We start from the raw sequence: 18,537 nt of genomic DNA on the forward strand, positions 1-18,537 counted from the left end.
TTCATGACATCTTTTGGAGCAGGGGTGTCCAATCCTGCTCCAGGAGGGCAACTATCCTGCAGAATTTAGCTTCAACTTGTCTCTACACACTGGCCTGGAAGTTTCTATTTTCCCTAGTACTAGAAACTTCCAGGCCAGTGTGTTGAGACAAGTTGAAGCTACACCCTGCAGGACAGTGGGCCTCCAGGACCAAGTTTGGACACCCCTGTTTTGGAGAATGGTGGCTGGATGTTGGACTAATTCAATCTGCCAGGAGTTTGCAAAATGTTACAAACAGCACCCCTTTATACAGCTTCTGTTTGTCACAGCTATTTTGTACAAAAAAATATAAGATTTTCAAAAAAACACTTTGTGTCTTTTTATTATTTCTTTTTAGATCTACACGGCTTCATATCTCAGGAGACGAGGTTTGGAAAATCTTAAACTGTATAGCATTTCATCTTTATATAAGTTTTCCTTGAAAGTTTGTATTGAAAGAATTTTATATTCAGATTAAGCCAAACACATACCTTTAGAAAGTTCTGAAAATAGGCTCATTTCCATTTGCCATTTTATAGTCCACAAAATATAATTTAAAATATCCTTGAGTGTAATAAGTACAGTGTGTTCCAGCTCTGAGTTGATGTAAAAAGTTGGTTTTACACATACAGTTAGTTTGAGTACATTCAGTAACGATATACAGCTTGTATAATCAACCATTGTATTACATTTCACACTGGTATTATAAATTATTTTAACATATTCTTGTTTTTATCATTCTTATAAGGATCAGAAAAAAGTGTGTATACTTCATAGAAATGAACATGCCAAGAAAAGAGTCAAAGAAAAGTTTGAAAATTCCGAAGTCAAAGTAAGTTCTGGTAATATATTATTATAATATATTTATATATATGATATAATCTTATTATTATTATTATTATTTTTTTTAGAAAAGATTTAGCACTGATGATGATTTTCTTAATGTCTTCACTGTAAGTTCCAATGCCTTCTTTGACCATAATTTAAATATGGAACTTACTGAAACAGGTAAACTATCCTGTTTACCAAACTACCTCATTCATGTTCAAAAAATCCATACATGAACGAAACACTAAATTGCAGTTAAAGGACTGACCAAAATCACCCCCTTCTGTAGAAATCCCAAAGCTACAGCATGATCTGAGGATTCTTAACCAGAACATTAACAGAGATCTTACAATTGATTATGTCAATGAAGCAAAGGGAGTTTTGTCCTTGATCCAAAGTGTCCAGCTGGATAGAGACAAGAAAACGGTACGAGTCTGAATTGCTGATATACAATTCAGTATATGTCTTCAGAATGCTTCCAATATACATTATCCTGTAATTCACTGCTGTTGTGTGAATGTGTTTCAGGTTGAGGCAAAAGTCAAAGTCTACATGGAATTAAAAAATAACCTAAAGAAGGCACTGAATGAATTGGACAGTCGTTTTGACATCATTTATAGAGATCTGGAGCAGTGTCTCTCAAAGGGAGTGGATGAATCAGTGCAATTATGCGTTGCTTCCACAAAAGCAATGATATCCCCCGTAAGTGTGATTGTAATGTTGTGCAAAATGAATCACAATTTTCTTGCCCTTTTAACGGCATTGGTATTTTTGTTTTTATCAGAATATAGATAAAAGAGGATTCCATAAAATCCTTCAAGCGTTGTGCAAGAACGGCGGATGCTACTGGTCGAAAAATTGGGATGTAATCCTAGATCTGAACAGGCAATTGACCAAACACTTGCAAGAATACATTAATGAATATTTCAATCTGATTTTCCCGTAAGTTCTATTTTATTTTTCCATTTAACCTGGTAACTGTCACCCCCATTTTGAGCAGATTTTATGAAGACACTCAGCAGATTATTGGAAAAGTGAAGAGCATTGTTTTTTCCTGATTGCAAATGTGACACTTATTTATACAACAGTTCAATAAACAAGAAGTTAATACTGAGCGAGTTTTAAACACAAACTATTTTGCTAATGAGCCACAGCAGAACCGTGTATCTCAGAGCAATACAGCGTTGTTTCTTTACGAATGAATCCACAATTTTATTGAATCGGTTGAGTGAATGATTCATTGCTGACATGCTGTCATTTCCAGATTGATATGAGGCCAAAAGAGTTGTTTCACACAGCGTTAGACAGGACCAAATATATAATTGGGTTTATATTGGTCATCTTGTCATTCTTATATTAGGTCATATCATTTCAACAATATTATGTAAACTGTTTTTAAATGAAACTATTTTGTTTTCTCTTGGCTTCAGTTTGACTGGAACAACAGGGAAGTCAGTGCAAGAACAGATTGACAAGTTCAGTATCATCCAGAGTGACTCTGCTGACCCTGGATCTCCCATATTACATCACATTCAGAACTTCATCAATACAGAGGTGAGTTCAGTTTTCCTCTTGTGGGCTCTCAGGGGTCTTAATGCAATCATGGGTCTTTCTGTATTTACTTCCTTTGAAGTCAATGTCTTCAATCCTCATTACTGTAGTAAGCAGGGATATTGATGATAAAAAAAAACAACCTTTTGCCACTCTGTGTTTTAATACTTTTCTGACTTTGTGTTTTTCCCCTATTTTAAAAGGAAACTAATCTGAAGGCATCGCTGAAAAGAGACGTTGTTGATACAAAGAAGGACATCTACTCATCAATCCAAACAACCATTGAGAAGGAAATGTCTTCTTGCTATGACCGTAAGATAGCATTAAAAGTTACAATTAAATCACTATCAATAGTTGCCTATATGTGTCACACATTAGGTTGCAGCAGAGATGAGGTGAAGCAAGATCTAAATGCAGTCTTTATTTTCAAACTAACTCAAATCTTTACAAAACCAAATAACAGGAACAGAACAACCTAGAATAGAGACAACGATCCAGGATCAGACTGAAACACAGGGCTTAAAGGGATACTCCACTTTTTTTGGAAATAGGCTCATTTTACAACTCCCCCCAGAGTTAAACTGTTGAGTTTTACCGTTTTTGAATCCATTCAGCCGATCTCCGGTTCTGGCGGTACCACTTTTAGCATAGCTTAGCATACATCATTGAAGTGGACAAGACCATTAGCATTTCTCAACAAAAAAAATGACCAAAGTGTTTCGATATTTTTCCTGTTTAAAAATTTACTCTTCTGTAGTTACATCTTGCACTAAGACAGACGGAAAATGTAAAGTTGCGATTTTCTAGGCTGATATGGCTAGGAACTATACTCTCATTCCTGCGTAATAATCAAGAAACTTTACTGCCGTACCATGAGTGCAGCAGGCGCAATGATATGACGCAGCGCCTGAAAATAGTCTACCTTCCGTCAACTGCGCTGCGTCATATCATTACGCCTGCTGCACTCATGGTACGGCAGTAAAGTTTCTTGATTATTACGCAGGAATGAGAGTAGCTAGGGACCTATTTTTTTATCACTGTATTTTAATGTTAAAGAAAAAAATATTTCATATAAATACATATTCTTAATTTTTATTTACATTAAAAACTTTCAGTACTGATCGGCTGAATAACTGACTGATCACCAGGCTACTTGCATATGGATGTTACCTGCAGAAAGTGTCATTGAAAAAGTCTGACAGTCTGTCTGGAACACGCAAATACAGACAAAAAGAAATGTGAAATAAATGAATCCTGTAACTTTTCTTTACGGTATTCAGATCCCACTGAGAAACACTCGGCAGTAGTTGCCACGCTGCCACGAAGTCTAACAGAGGAATATTTTTTTCGATAGAATCTGCCTGCTCGGGCCCTGAAACAGCTGACTTGCAGGACCGACCGAACTGATGAAGAGTCGCTGAAGAGCAAAGATAGGGTGGATAGCCCCTCTACCTCCTAAATCACCTGCGGTAACAGGATTAGTAGAGACGCCCCCTGAGAGCCCTGAAGGAAGTTGTGCACACGATGGCATGGTGTGCACAGAGCTCCCTCGAGAGGGGTCACTCACAGGGACCAGGGCAGAGTGGCGTATTTTTTTCTTGGCTGCCCTCAAGGAGCTAACCTCTCTTAAATCCAATCTCCCCCTATGCAGCCGTGATTGAGGGAACACCCTGGCCCCCCTTTCTTTATGAGGCGGGCTTAAGTGACCACACTCACTTTTTGTTCCTCTATCCTAATGCCCGTCCTGGCCAAGCCCGGCTAGTTGACGCCATGGGCTCCTGGACACATTGAGGGATCAGCTACTTGAACGTTGCCGACTGACGTTTTGCCTACTGATGCCTGTCTTTACTCTCATACCTCTCGGAAGAGAGCCAAGTGGGATCGGAGCTTACGCTAGCTAAACTTGTCACAATGAACACATTCAGCCACTTTGAGGACTGACCTAGCGAGCTTCTCACCCATTCACATCACGCGCATATCGTATGAGTCGCCTGCCATAATAAAGCAGTGTCACACATCTCCTGTACTTTAGTCCTGACATGTTTTTTCTAAATACTGACTAAAGACTTCTGCAAACTCACAGGAACAGACACGTGCTGAACAAACATATGGGTACTGAAGACAAAGAAGCTGATGATGCACATTTCTGATGTCTATTAATGGTCTCTCTGTCGCCATGTTCATATCTTCCGCCAATCAGATTGCCGTGTTTAGACACCAGCTCATGCAGGAGTGTTCCCAGAACATCGAAGTTCCACTTGTAGGGGAACCAAATATTTAAGTTTGCAAGGCATGAAAAATGTGACTTGGTCAATAAATTCAAGAATTGAGACTATCCAGCACTGACCCAGGGCTGGCGGGCCATCCTCATTGTTGAGCTCTGATTTACTAAATCATTCGATAAACATATTCATAAGCCACCAATGCAAAATGGTACAATATAGATTAGCAGCGTTAGCAGTTTTATAGTAAACACCTTGTTTCTTATCTTAGAAGCTGCAGCAGTGACTGGAATCGGATCCATGAAGAAAAGGCAAGAACTGCTAATAACCACAGTCGATGAAATAAAACATGACATGTTCAACAAGTCAAAAATTGAAATGCTTGAAAAGTTCAACAATTTAAAGGTACTGATATCATATTTATTAAGACAATCATGTATATAGTTGTACAATGACTAAAGTCAAGCTGAATCTTCTCTTGTTTCTGTGTAAAGCTGCACATAAAGAACGCTCTTGAATCAGGACTAAAGAGATCAATGGAACTCTCACTGTCAAAAACCAGCAATATCAAATTGATGGGTAAGAGAGAATGCCATCCTATTTTACCACAGAAACAAGAGTTTAAACAAATAATCTTTTGCGATGTGAAATGTTCTCTAATTGACCTCAAACACTCCTGTCTTTATGTTACGTGTCTTTAGATGTCTCAAGAGAGATCGAACAGCTGGAAAGACTTGCAGAGCAACTGTCAAACTGAGGTCATCAAGCAATAAAAGGACCAAGAGATTAATTAACAGATGAACATATATAACATGTTTTCAGTAGATTTACATTATAGATCTTATTGCTTTACTATTTTTTTTTACTATTATTGTTGGTATTTTTAGTGGTTTTTAAATGGTTCACTTTCATCAAATTTATTTGAACATTGGGTTTTATTTTAGGGTGAAAACTGCATGATACACACAAACTGTGTATTGATTTGTTGCCCTTTTTTACTACCAATTTAAAAAAATATATTTTTATTAATCTTGACATTTTACAGCAAGAAATGGAAATGCCATTTAAAAGCTTGGTGCAGCTGTCCCATTTTCTAGAACCTTTATGGGTGATGCATTTAGATGGGAATTTTATTTAAATGCAATAGTACAAAACAGATCTGTTTTTTTTACGTTGTTAGTGTAAATAATGTAGTGTTAGTCTTATCTCATGTACACCTTTAATCTTTTAAATTTCTTCATCTTATATAGCATGAAAGTAAATGCATTTCGTAAATTCCTAAAACTGTTAGCAAATACTTGTGATGGATTGGAACAACTGTAAGCCATTTCACCTTCTACTGACCTGAGCACGAGCAGAAATGCTGAAACACAGCAGTCACATACAGAGCTCGTCTCACTCACAACACTCAATTCAAACAGAAAGAGCCGTAACCAGAAAAAAAGAATAATCATCTGGAGTGATTTCACTCAAATAAATAAATGAGGCATATTTTTTTTGTATCTGGCTTTAAATAATTGCAATTATGTTATTAAATAAATAAATAATATGCAAAGAGTGCTACTTGGGTATAAATTGAAACGTACTGGTGCTTTTTAGGTTAGGAATGTTCAGTTTAATCTTTACCTGATTTGGACTATACTCTTCTTGTATTAAATTATTAAAATCGTTTGATTTAATTTAAATTTTGATTTAATTCTCAAAAAATAAAAACATATCTAGTTTACGGTTTATTTATTAATGATTGTGTAGCAAGTTAGCTCTAAAGAAATATTAATAATCAATCATAACTTATTATAATTGATTATGAATATTTGGATCAGTTAATAGAATTAACTTAATGTAGTAAAATGAATATTACAATCAATCAACTTGTTCGTCCCATGAACACTAAGTGTTAATTGTTTATTAATTCTAAGAAATTTTCATTTCCGGGAAAGGAAATGTCTTATTGTAGGCCTACAGTACTACTAAGAGCCTAGTCAGAATCTAAATCGTAAAATAAACTTGTTGCAAGCAGAGAATCAGAACCAAATACATATTGTGCACAAGTTTTATTAACTAAATCACAAACACATAACTAACATATAAACAATTACACATACATGGGTAGATGGTAAACAGTGTTGGGAGTAACGCGTTACAAAAGTAATGCATTACAGTAACATATTACGTTTTGCTGTAACGCAGTAGTGTAAGGCATTACTAATCAATTTTCAGTAATATTTTACTCATTACATGTTCGGTAAGGCTTGCGTTACAACAGACTTTTAGTTTTAATTGTAAAACAAAAAAAAAACAAAAAAACAGCAAGACCGCCAGACATGAACGAATAAAAGATGCAAGTAGCTAAATTACCTGTTCGTGGTCAGTCAATAGCCGCATGTGGTGTCCAAGTCTGTAATTAAAGACTAAATGGCAGCGTCTGATATATTTGTATAGCGATTTATTTTGTACAGGTGTGCCGTGAGGTATGATTTCGGCCTCTGTGCTCGCGCTGGCCAGAGGGAAAGCGGCTAATGGTGAAGATGGCATGAAGAAGACTACATTCGCGAGATGGACGTATGAGCATTAGGCTAATCGTTCTGTGTTTTCTTTCTAAACAGTTAGGCTATGTTTATGTGGTATTTTTCATGTTTTCATCACGCAATCATGTTTTTGATGCGGTGGTGACGCGTTCATTTAAGGGCGGCGGCGCTGCCGATAAAGCACCTAAAAGCTGTCACAAAGAACCGGCAAAAGCAATGATTATGAATATGTCAAATATAGCAAGGAGACATGTTGATTGTTTATTAATAAAGTCAAGATGAAGTTGACGATGCTGACTCGCGATCTTCGCAGTAGGCTAGTGAATGCACCAGAGAGAAATGCACATTTCATTTCATAAGCAGAGAGCAGTCTGTTTTCTTTCGTTTTGAATTGTTCTGTTTACAAGTAGACATTTCAATATAGATATATTTTTCAGGTCCGTACAATTAATACAAAACGAAATTCACTTTAAAGAAAGGCTTCGTGTCTTCTGTGTAAGGTGTCTGTGAAAGTTTTAAAGCAGTCTTTTAGTGCCGCTTCAGAGCGGTCGCGTCCGTAACGGAGAACTGTCACGTCTGTAACATTGTTTTTTCCTCATAAATGCGAACACGAAAAATAAAATAAAATGAATATTTTATGTTCTGTGGAGAGCCAACCCTTCTTCATTAGATTTGTGCAGTGTAATTCACAGAATTACAACAACAACAAAAATCGTTGCCTCCTAAAAGTTAAAGATTTTTTTTTGTCACACATGACTGTCGATTTCCCTAATATTAAATATAAAACTTATGTGTAGACTGATATTTTCTAATGTCTGGACTCCTTTCTGGGAGGAGCCTATGGATAAACAGAAGTTTCAATATTTTGGTATTAATGCATTTTCTGAGAATTTATATAATTAGGCCTATATAAGTTTTGACTGCAAGTCTGCAAATGTCATGTCCATAACGCTGGAATTCCCAAATTTTAAATAATTTATCCTCAACTAGTTTTGTGGTGTAGGTCTACATATTTTATAATGTTAAGGGGTGTGTCGCCATTCTGCAGGTTCGTGGATCTGAGTGTCATGATTTCGGTTTCATATCGCATATCGTTACAGCCCTAGTCATTTTAGAATGTTAAGTTCTACTTCTGTATAGTTATTTTGGTGAAAGTAACTCAAAAGTAATACAGGAGTAATGTAACGCATTACAATTCTGAGACAGTAATATTGTAAGGTAATGAATTACTTTTAAATAACAGTAACAAATATAATGTATTACAGTTTGGAAGTAACTTGCACAACACTGATGGTAAATGACAGAATGAAACCGGAAATGAAATGAAGCTACGGAAAAGATTCATTGAACATGAAAAGAACCAAATTCTTGTTTTCAGAGCACCTCATTAAATCTATACTTGCAGCACAGCACCCTGAACATACCGAGAAGGCCAAGAGAGGGAAGGGTGTAAATCAGCCTTAATGACGATTCGATATGATACCGATTTCTGAAGCCAACGATTCGATTATTTTCGATACTTCAGAATTTCCCGCGATACGATTCGATACTTTTCAATATATATTTTTACATGATATCTATTAAGTTTCAAATAAAATCAACAAAAAAAGAAATAATCTGCCTTTTATTGAGAATACAGAAACATTATTTGTGGCGAGCAGGACGAGGCCGAGGGACGTGAGTGAACGGGGCGAGGCCGGTGGCGTAAGTGTTACTGAACGTCACCTGTGAGACGCACCGGTCTCGCATCTCATATGATATGGCGCTTACTCCGTGCCAAAATCAAACCGTGGTTGAAAAACACTGATTGATCGAAAGTACGTATACCTTTCGGTGGGTTGTACTGTATCTTTAACCTCTTGCTGTAAAAAAAAGGCCAAATTCTGACAATATCATACCATTTTCCATTAAAACAGTGTTGCCAGTATTTTACTGTAAAAAAAAAAAACAGTGTGTGCTAAATGTATAATTCAGGTCTGGCCATCGGGAGCAGTGGGCAAAACGGTGACCTGTGTCCTTATTTTGGCCGCTGCCCCGCTGTTTGTATCAAGACTAGCCTACTTATTCATTATTACTTTATTATATTGATGCATGCATCGATGCCCCCGAATGATTTAAGAACTCGCGATTTGATAATTAGCCGAAACAAATTATGAATCCGCTACTCTTGACATGCAGCATATTATTATATGCATATACATATTCTCGGCTAACGTCTTCTATTGTAATGAACCGGGTAATAACTGCTAAATTTAAGGGTACGAGAAGCTGTGAGAAGCACTGAAGTTCAATGTTGCCGTGGAAACGAACAATGATGCCCTCGAGTGAAAACATCTGCATCTGAGGAGTTTACTATGTAGGCCTAAATATTTTGTATGTTTGCATGTAGGCTAAATGAGATGTGAATAAAAGCTAACAAAATCAACAAACATTTGCTAAACCTTATAACTGTAACAAAATTATGAGAAAGGAAAAGTGAAAAGACAGGGGATCAGTTCAGACAGATTTTAAACATTTTGCCTTATGTAAACATAGACTGTTATTTATTTCAACTTTTACTATTGCTATTTATTATTTTTTCTTTTAATTTTATATTACATTTCATTATTTTTGAGTAGTCCGAACATGAAACCTTCAATAGGACTACTACCCCCCCCCCCCCAAAAAAAAGCAATAGTAATTAAATGAAAAAAATTAAAATAAATAAAGCATCAGCTTTTTAGCAAATGTTTGTTGATTTTGTTAGCTTTTATTTACATCTGATTCGCGATCAAGAACGCCGCTGTTCCATTTGCAGAATAACCGGACTTGCGTCCTCTCGTCCTCGGGAGTTCATTCTCCTGAGTTGAACTTGGCAAGTCCGAACTACCAAGGATGCAAATCCGAAGTTTGCGTACTTGGCATTGAGATACGGCCAGTGGCAGGGAACAGACAGACTTATAAAGGGTGAAACACAGGTGTGGGAAATCAGGATTGATGAGAAGGATTTAGAACATGGATAGGAGTAATGGAGCCTCCTTCAGGAGTGGAGGGTCTAGCATTCACGATACAAGCGCCATCCACAGTCCTGGAGGGAGCATGATATGAAGAGCTCAAGGAGAGCTCAATGATCCTGCTGGCCAGGATAAAAATAGCGCTCTGGAGACAAGACCATTACAGTTTGTACAGTTAAAAAAGATGAGTCTGGCGTTTGAAACATTAGAGTCATGAAATACAGAGAAAGTCATGATATACAGGTGGTAGCTTTTTCAGTTCATCATTCAGAAAGACTTAGAATAGCCTACAACATCTTTCTTCAAAGGCTTATTTAAAGAGCTGAGGTCATCACATCAGGTCACGTCAGGTCCTCACGTCAAGTCTTCACGTCAAGTCGTCACGTGGGTCACCAGCTCAGTAAGACGCTCAAAAGTACAAGACGTTCGGAAAGACGTTTGGTCGGTCGGTCGGTGGTTCGGATGTTTGATTTTGGCACGGACCATGCACCATACGCAGTGCGCGCCATATCACGTGTGATTTACGTGACATTACGCCTTGTCTGCGTCTTAAATTGAATGGAATAAATAAAAAAAGACGTTGAGTGAGGGCTGGGCTAAGGGGGCTCAAGCCCCGAATGTTTTTACTAAAACCCCGAATATTATGTTACCTTGTCTTTCTCATAGAGCAAAACAATTAATCAGAAAAACAAATGTGAATAATACTACAGCTGCCACGATTACGTAATCATGAAAAGTGCATATTACAGTTTTATTTGTATTTTTCTCTTTGCATTAAAGGTACTTACAATTTGCTTTTGCGGCGTTGAGCATTGTAGCCAATCACAGACATGTCTGTTGACTGCATCGGCCAATCAAAGGCATTTAAATTAGTCGCTTTTTTAAATAAAATTTTGCCTTTTTGAATTGAAAATATGCTATCATTTCCTTGATTCATGTAGAGAGAATGTATGCATTCTTAAAGATAAAATATTATTTGCAAATAGTTTAAATTATTTCACTAATACAATAAGCCTTTCTTTTTCTTTATTCCCTTAAATTGCTTTAATTAGGCTAATTAATTCCTTTAAATAAAAATACCCAATTTTAGTTTGGGCTAAAGCCCCGAATATCCACTGACCTTAGAACCGCCCCTGAGTGAGATGTTCATTGAAACAAGTGCATGTTGCAAAGTCATATTAAAGAGCCGATCGGAATGCCATATGTTACGTCACTTAACACTCATAGATAACGACACATTTCATCCTCTGTTGGAACCATAGAGGTTGGAACAAGCTAACTTCGGTCAACCTTGTCTATGAGCAAGGACAAAAATGAGAGAAAGTACTGCAAATCACAAATCCAACAGTTATTTGCACCAGTGGAGTTTTGCTGGCATCTAACGGGAGACATGTGGTATTGCACCCAAACAAAATCTTACTGAAAGCTAATTTTTTGAGACATCAAGCTCAAATTTGAAACACAACTTGTTTAGATTTATGACTTAGATTTTCTAGCAGTTATAAAGTTTAACGTGTTTCATAAAATACATATTTTAGGCTATATAAAATAATGTTCATAAATCTTTTTTTAAAAACTTAAACCTTTTTTAGTTTTGTTTTACTTTTTACTTTTTTTTTCTTCCAAACACAATTTGCCATGGGTCTTCTTTAAAACGAGACCAAACTTAAGTCTGTGCTCTCAAGCTTCAAATTTTTATGACAGTTTTTTGACAGTTTTGTCCAATATGGACCTATGTGTAACTTGTTTTAATTGACGCACAAGAGTTAATTTTTTTTGACTTGTTAATTACTCCAAATTTCTTGCAATTGAATAAAGCTGTGGTCACATTTGTGAATTTTCTGTGAAATTACGTGGGATAAAAGGCTCGTTGTCCATTGTTAACAGTGTCACAATGTAATGTAGCCTATTAAACTCACATTAGTCACTTTGAAGCAGCCTTCTGTTGGTCAATCCAGCAAATTTGACCATCTTGAAATTGCCGATTGTGTGGATTTCTATTGAAAAGACCAGAGTTCAACTGTGAAAATTTGCCAAGCAACAGTAACAGACACATGGAGCATTTTAATCATGAATGCGCTTGATGGACTTCCAAAGACATACAGCCATTCACTACCATTATAAAGCTTGGAAGAGCCAGGATATTTTTTAATATAACTCCGATTGTATTCATCTGAAAGAAGAATGTCATACATCTAGGATGACCTGAGGGTTGTCACAGTCCTCGTCTGCACCTGTCTGTCCTTGTCTGCACTACACTTCCCAGAATCCTCCTTGTCTCCACACCTGAACTCACTCCCTCACTTACCAGCCTGTTCCTCGTTATCATCATCTGTGTCACCTGTCTTCACATCATTATGGTTAATTTGTCTCTGTATTTAGTTTCTTCTGTTCAGTCTGTCTTTGTCGGTTCTCGTCTATGTTAACTGGTGTTTGCATCCGCTCTGTCTGCCTGTACCTGTTTGTTGTTTTGATTTATAGTAAAGTTTATTGTTTATTTGAATTCCTCGTCTCCTCGTGCTTCCTGCCATACACCACCCGTGACAAGGGTGAGTAAATCATGGGGTAATTTTCATTTTTGGGTGAACTATCCCTTAAAGTCGTGATGTAATGAATACTGTTTCTGGGTCATAGCCTCTACTTGTTTAGTGGGAATACTCAACAGCCGTTTATTAGCACTGTTGATTCATATCACACATTTAAGTAAACAATATGCAAACTTTTGTGCTTTCTGTTTCACACATTTGCATGCTATGTGCAACAAAACAATCCTGTTCATAATGTTCCTCAAACAGAGATGAGAGGTCTGTTGAAGTAACCATCCTCAAAATTCGGAACATATTTAACATGCAATCAAGTTTTATTTAAACAATTATTAGCACATCAACATAAAAAGAAAACCTGGAGGTGCACATAGGTTACACAAAACAAAATGTAATATTCTTATTCTTGAATGATCACAGATCTGAAGCCTGTTGTTACATCGTGATATGTGTATTGTTGCTGATCTCTCTCTCTCTCTCTCTCTCTCTCACTCACTCACTCACTCACTCACTCACACTCTCTCTCACTCTCGCAGGTTGCCCCACCTTATGAACGGGCCAGGGTGCACAGTGGTTGGCTGAGATTGAACTCTGCATCTTTTAAAAGTGACAGAGATGCTAATTTTCGTGTGGGAAGCTGAAGAGAGTTTAGTTGACTGTGATTATTGTTGTTGCTAATATAATAAATTAGGTTTACTTCTGTAAAAGTTGTCTTTTTTTGTTTGTTATTTTGGCCTAGACCCAACCCCAAAGCCAATTTGCTGCTTCTTTGTTTTGTAGTGATGGTAGTTTTAAATATATATATATATATATATATATATAAAAGAGAACAAGCAGTTTTGATGTAAAGAACACTGTAGGTTATTTTAGTTATTTGCCCTGACCCGAGACTGGGGACTTAACACTTTATCTTTACAATAATGAAGATCTAATGGAGATATACTGATGTCCAACTCTGTTTGGATTATTTTCAGTTTGCCTCCAGGCCAACAGATCTAAGAACTCTTGTGTTTATTAGCTTTCATTTCATGTGCTTTCGCTTAATTTCCCATGTTACATTAAACTAATCAGTAACACTATAGAATACTGTTCCATCATTAATAAACACAGAAACAAATGAGTAACGCATTATTAACACTCTACTATTAACTAACAATAAACTCTGGATAATGAATAAGTAATGGCGCTCAGTTAAATGTGGTAGTTCACTGGTTCACAGTTTAGCTAATCAGTAACTAAAATTTTTTTCAAACCTCCCAGAGGACTAAGACCTACTGTGTACAGGTTCATAATTAATGTGAATAATGCATTATGTATAATATATGGTGATGGTAACTCACTAGTAATGACTCAAGTATTCCAAAATCCTTCAGAAGGAACTACTAATTATTTGGAACAGTAAAGTTAAAAGCATGATACCTCCCTAAAGTTTAAAAGTTTTTAATAATGTTGGGGTCCAGACAATGATGACAGAATGTAAACCATGCCTTTAAAACACAGAATGTTCAATTGGCACTGCGATTTACCAATAAGTCCACACCCAAGAATGAGTCTATTCAGCTGCAAATCTAACGTCAGCAGTCTTACTCTCTGTTCAACCAGACAGCTGAACTGACGGCAGTGTTATATCCTGAGAGATACAAGGTAACTCTTCCCTCCAATTATTCTGGTGCTTATCTGTATTCTAGAACTTACCCTTAAGAGTTAATTAAGTTGTGTTACCGTGTTGTGTCTGTAGTAAAGAAGTCTTGATTTGACTCTTTCTTTCTTTCTTTCTTTCTTTCTTTCATTCGTTCTTTCGTTCATTCGTTCTTTCTATAATTGTTTTTCCCGAAACAAACCACAAAAAGAAAATCTCTATTAATGTCTATTTCAGCCAAAAAACAACAACAATAAAAAAATTTGACTAAATAATTACCTTACCCTACCTTTATAATTATTTTAAGTAAACATTTTTATAAAGCAAGAAACTCAAGCACTCAAGTAGGGTACGATATAAAATAAAATAAAATGTTGCTATGTAATGTGTTACTTTTGGTTATTTAAGTACATGTTGTTGTAAAAACTGTTTATGATTCATGGAAGTAAAATTTTTTTTGGCATTAAGGCAAGTTTATACCAAAGATTTATGACGAGGCAAGCTGGAACGCGCAAAAGAATGTGGCCTGCAATATTCTAACACTGTCTCTACATTGGGTGCATCCAAAGACACAAAGAGAATATTTCAAATCCATTTGTCCTGTTGTCAGAGGTGGTGCAAGTGCAGACAGTATCACTGATTATAATGGGCTGCTTTGCCTTTTTAATGAGAATAATAATAATAATAATAATTATATTTATTAATAATAAAAGGCCAATTTTATGATGGGGCCCAGGAAGGGACCTGCACGTGGGGGTGCTGGCCCAAAAAAGACTGAGAACCACTGATCTAGAGGAATCCAACACATGGTTTAGAAGCACACAGCAGTTGTAGGATAAACAAATACATAACCTGATGTCGAACAAGTGTCAGACATCATTGGTGTCAAACACATACACTGAAATCTTAAAGTCTGAAAGGAAAGCATTCATTTTGGCTTTCCTTGAGCTCTACACTTAATTTTGTATTCTTGGATGTGTCATGAAATAAGGTTCGTCTCGTCTCCTCGTGCTTCCTGCCATACACCACCCGTGACAGAAGAACCGACCAAGTAAAGAGTCAGCATGGGAATTCTTCTCACCCCGGTTAACCCAGCTCACTCTCCATTCACCGCAGCCGATCGTCTGGTCCATTGTTTTCAAGACGGTAGCCCAATTGAGGAATATGTGGCAAAATTCCTTGAAATATCCCACCTCGTGGACTGGACTGACGATGCGCTGAAGACCGTATTCTGGTGTGGTCTGGATGAACCTTTGTACCAGCAAGCTCCAGCAACGGCAAACCCAGGTTCGTTTGCCCGGTACCTAGATCATGTGCTGTGGTTGTGTGGCTCAACCTTCACCATTGGTGAGGCGGATGACATTGCCACACAATCACCGTCTCCAGCCATCTCCATCACGCCCACCATCAAACCAGCCACCGGATCGGTATATGGACGTCCAGGACTGGTTTCCTGCATCGCCGATCCCCCACTTATATCAGCACGTGCTGCCAGGAAGGCCATAGTCCCAGAGACCGTCCAGCCAGAGACCGTCCAGCCAGAGACCGTCCAGCCAGAGACCGTCCAGCCAGAGACCGTCCAGCCAGAGACCGTCCAGCCAGAGACCGTCCAGCCAGAGACCGTCCAGCCAGAGACCGTCCAGCCAGAGACCGTCCAGCCAGAGACCGTCCAGCCAGAGACCGTCCAGCCAGAGACCATCCAGCCAGCTCTGGATGACGCAGTGCTACTTGTGGGATCCATGGCTGTTGTGTGTGTGTGGGCAGCACACACATTCATTTCAGCCCATGAACCCAGCCCTGAGCTTTCTTCGCCGCTGGTCCCGTCCAGCCCTGAGCTTCCTTCGCCGCTGGTCCAGTCCAGCCCTGAGCTTCCTTTGCCGCTGGTCCAGTCCAGCCCTGAGCTTCCTTTGCCGCTGGTCCAGTCCAGCCCTGAGCTTCCTTTGCCGCTGGTCCAGTCCAGCCCTGAGCTTCCTTTGCCGCTGGTCCAGTCCAGCCCTGAGCTTCCTTCGCCGCTGGTCCCGTCCAGCCCAGAGACCTCTTCGCCGCTGGTCCCGTCCAGCCCAGAGACCCCTTTGCCGCTGGTCCCGTCCAGCCCAGAGACCCCTTTGCCGCTGGTCCCGTCCAGCCCAGAGACCCCTTTGCCACTGGTCCCGTCCAGCCCAGAGACCCATTCACCGCTGGTCCCGTCCAGCCCAGAGACCCCTTCACCGCTGGTTCCGTCCAGCCCAGAGACTGGTAATGACTCTGTCACTGTCCCCTTTAATTTTTTTGGGGGGGGCCATAGGCCCTCGCCGTGGCCGCCCGAAGGGTCCTCACCGCCATGGCCGCCCGAAGGGTCCTCACCGCCATGGCCGCCCGAAGGGTCCTCACCGCCATGGCCGCCCGAAGGGTCCGCACCGCCATGGCCGCCCGAAGGGTCCGCACCGCCATGGCCGCCCGAAGGGTCCCCACCGCCCTGGATGCCCGAGGGTCCGACAGCTCCACCCTGGACGCCCGAGGTTTTGTCTGCTCAGCCACGCCCACGTCCTGCTCCGCCATGGCCACGCCCAAGTCCTGCTCCGCCATGGCCACGCCCACGTCCTGCTCCGCCATGGCCACGCCCACGTCCTGCTCCGCCATGGCCGCCTGGTCCATCCTGGAGTCCATCCTCCTGCACCCGGTCCGCCTTCCCGTTACAGACTCCAGGATGCCCACCCTCCCACCCCTGTTTTAAGGCGTGAGGTCACGCCTACCGGGAGGGGGGAGTAATGTCACAGTCCTCGTCTGCACCTGTCTGTCCTTGTCTGCACTACACTTCCCAGAATCCTCCTTGTCTCCACACCTGAACTCACTCCCTCACTTACCAGCCTGTTCCTCGTTATCATCATCTGTGTCACCTGTCTTCACATCATTATGGTTCATTTGTCTCTGTATTTAGTTTCTTCTGTTCAGTCTGTCTTTGTCGGTTCTCGTCTATGTTAACTGGTGTTTGCATCCGCTCTGTCTGCCTGTACCTGTTTGTTGTTTTGATTTATAGTAAAGTTTATTGTTTATTTGAATTCCTCGTCTCCTCGTGCTTCCTGCCATACACCACCCGTGACAAGGGTGAGTAAATCATGGGGTAATTTTCATTTTTGGGTGAACTATCCCTTTAAGTCGTGATGTAATGAATACTGTTTCTGGGTCATAGCCTCTACTTGTTTAGTGGGAATACTCAACAGCCGTTTATTAGCACTGTTGATTCATATCACACATTTAAGTAAACAATATGCAAACTTTTGTGCTTTCTGTTTCACACATTTGCATGCTATGTGCAACAAAACAATCCTGTTCATAATGTTCCTCAAACAGAGATGAGAGGTCTGTTGAAGTAACCATCCTCAAAATTCGGAACATATTTAACATGCAATCAAGTTTTATTTAAACAATTATTAGCACATCAACATAAAAAGAAAACCTGGAGGTGCACATAGGTTACACAAAACAAAATGTAATATTCTTATTCTTGAATGATCACAGATCTGAAGCCTGTTGTTACATCGTGATATGTGTATTGTTGCTGATCACTCACTCACTCACTCACTCACTCACTCACTCACTCACTCACTCACACTCTCTCTCACTCATTCTCATTCTCGCAGGTTGCCCCACCTTATGAACGGGCCAGGGTGCACAGTGGTTGGCTGAGATTGAACTCTGCATCTTTTAAAAGTGACAGAGATGCTAATTTTCGTGTGGGAAGCTGAAGAGAGTTTAGTTGACTGTGATTATTGTTGTTGCTAATATAATAAATTAGGTTTACTTCTGTAAAAGTTGTCTTTTTTTGTTTGTTATTTTGGCCTAGACCCAACCCCAAAGCCAATTTGCTGCTTCTTTGTTTTGTAGTGATGGTAGTTTTAAATATATATATATATATATATATATATAAAAGAGAACAAGCAGTTTTGATGTAAAGAACACTGTAGGTTATTTTAGTTATTTGCCCTGACCCGAGACTGGGGACTTAACACTTTATCTTTACAATAATGAAGATCTAATGGAGATATACTGATGTCCAACTCTGTTTGGATTATTTTCAGTTTGCCTCCAGGCCAACAGATCTAAGAACTCTTGTGTTTATTAGCTTTCATTTCATGTGCTTTCGCTTAATTTCCCATGTTACATTAAACTAATCAGTAACACTATAGAATACTGTTCCATCATTAATAAACACAGAAACAAATGAGTAACGCATTA

General features: G+C 39.1%; 2 protein-coding genes across 3 annotated transcripts in view; both read left to right on the forward strand.

Moving 5' to 3' along the window:
- The window catches only part of LOC143701675 (nuclear GTPase SLIP-GC-like), a 95,756-nt gene that overhangs the window by 3,264 nt on the left and 73,955 nt on the right, over positions 1 to 18,537 (forward strand). The window contains exons 8-17 of the mRNA XM_077195188.1: positions 377 to 407; positions 767 to 850; positions 930 to 1,026; positions 1,136 to 1,272; positions 1,375 to 1,548; positions 1,631 to 1,788; positions 2,277 to 2,400; positions 2,601 to 2,709; positions 4,891 to 5,024; positions 5,114 to 5,198. Coding sequence (XP_077051303.1) covers positions 377 to 407; positions 767 to 850; positions 930 to 1,026; positions 1,136 to 1,272; positions 1,375 to 1,548; positions 1,631 to 1,788; positions 2,277 to 2,400; positions 2,601 to 2,709; positions 4,891 to 5,024; positions 5,114 to 5,198 — 1,133 coding nt within the window. The remainder of the gene's footprint in view (positions 1 to 376; positions 408 to 766; positions 851 to 929; positions 1,027 to 1,135; positions 1,273 to 1,374; positions 1,549 to 1,630; positions 1,789 to 2,276; positions 2,401 to 2,600; positions 2,710 to 4,890; positions 5,025 to 5,113; positions 5,199 to 18,537) is intronic.
- On the forward strand, positions 14,268 to 18,113 carry LOC143701676 (uncharacterized). Of its 2 annotated transcripts, none has more exons than XM_077195189.1 (2): positions 14,268 to 14,327; positions 15,314 to 18,113. In XM_077195189.1, exon 2 carries the CDS (start codon positions 15,387 to 15,389, stop codon positions 17,040 to 17,042), a length of 1,656 nt encoding a protein of 551 aa, XP_077051304.1. In that variant the 5' UTR covers positions 14,268 to 14,327; positions 15,314 to 15,386; the 3' UTR covers positions 17,043 to 18,113. The 2 variants fall into 2 exon arrangements, 1 of the variants encoding a protein (XP_077051304.1); XR_013190153.1 differs by lacking the exon at positions 15,314 to 18,113 and adding an exon at positions 14,791 to 14,850 and having other exon boundaries at positions 14,276 to 14,327.

Source organism: Siphateles boraxobius, unplaced genomic scaffold, assembly GCF_051911475.1.
Source record: "Siphateles boraxobius isolate OS27281-9 unplaced genomic scaffold, OSU_SipBor_1 33, whole genome shotgun sequence".
Classification (NCBI taxonomy): domain Eukaryota; kingdom Metazoa; phylum Chordata; class Actinopteri; order Cypriniformes; family Leuciscidae; genus Siphateles; species Siphateles boraxobius.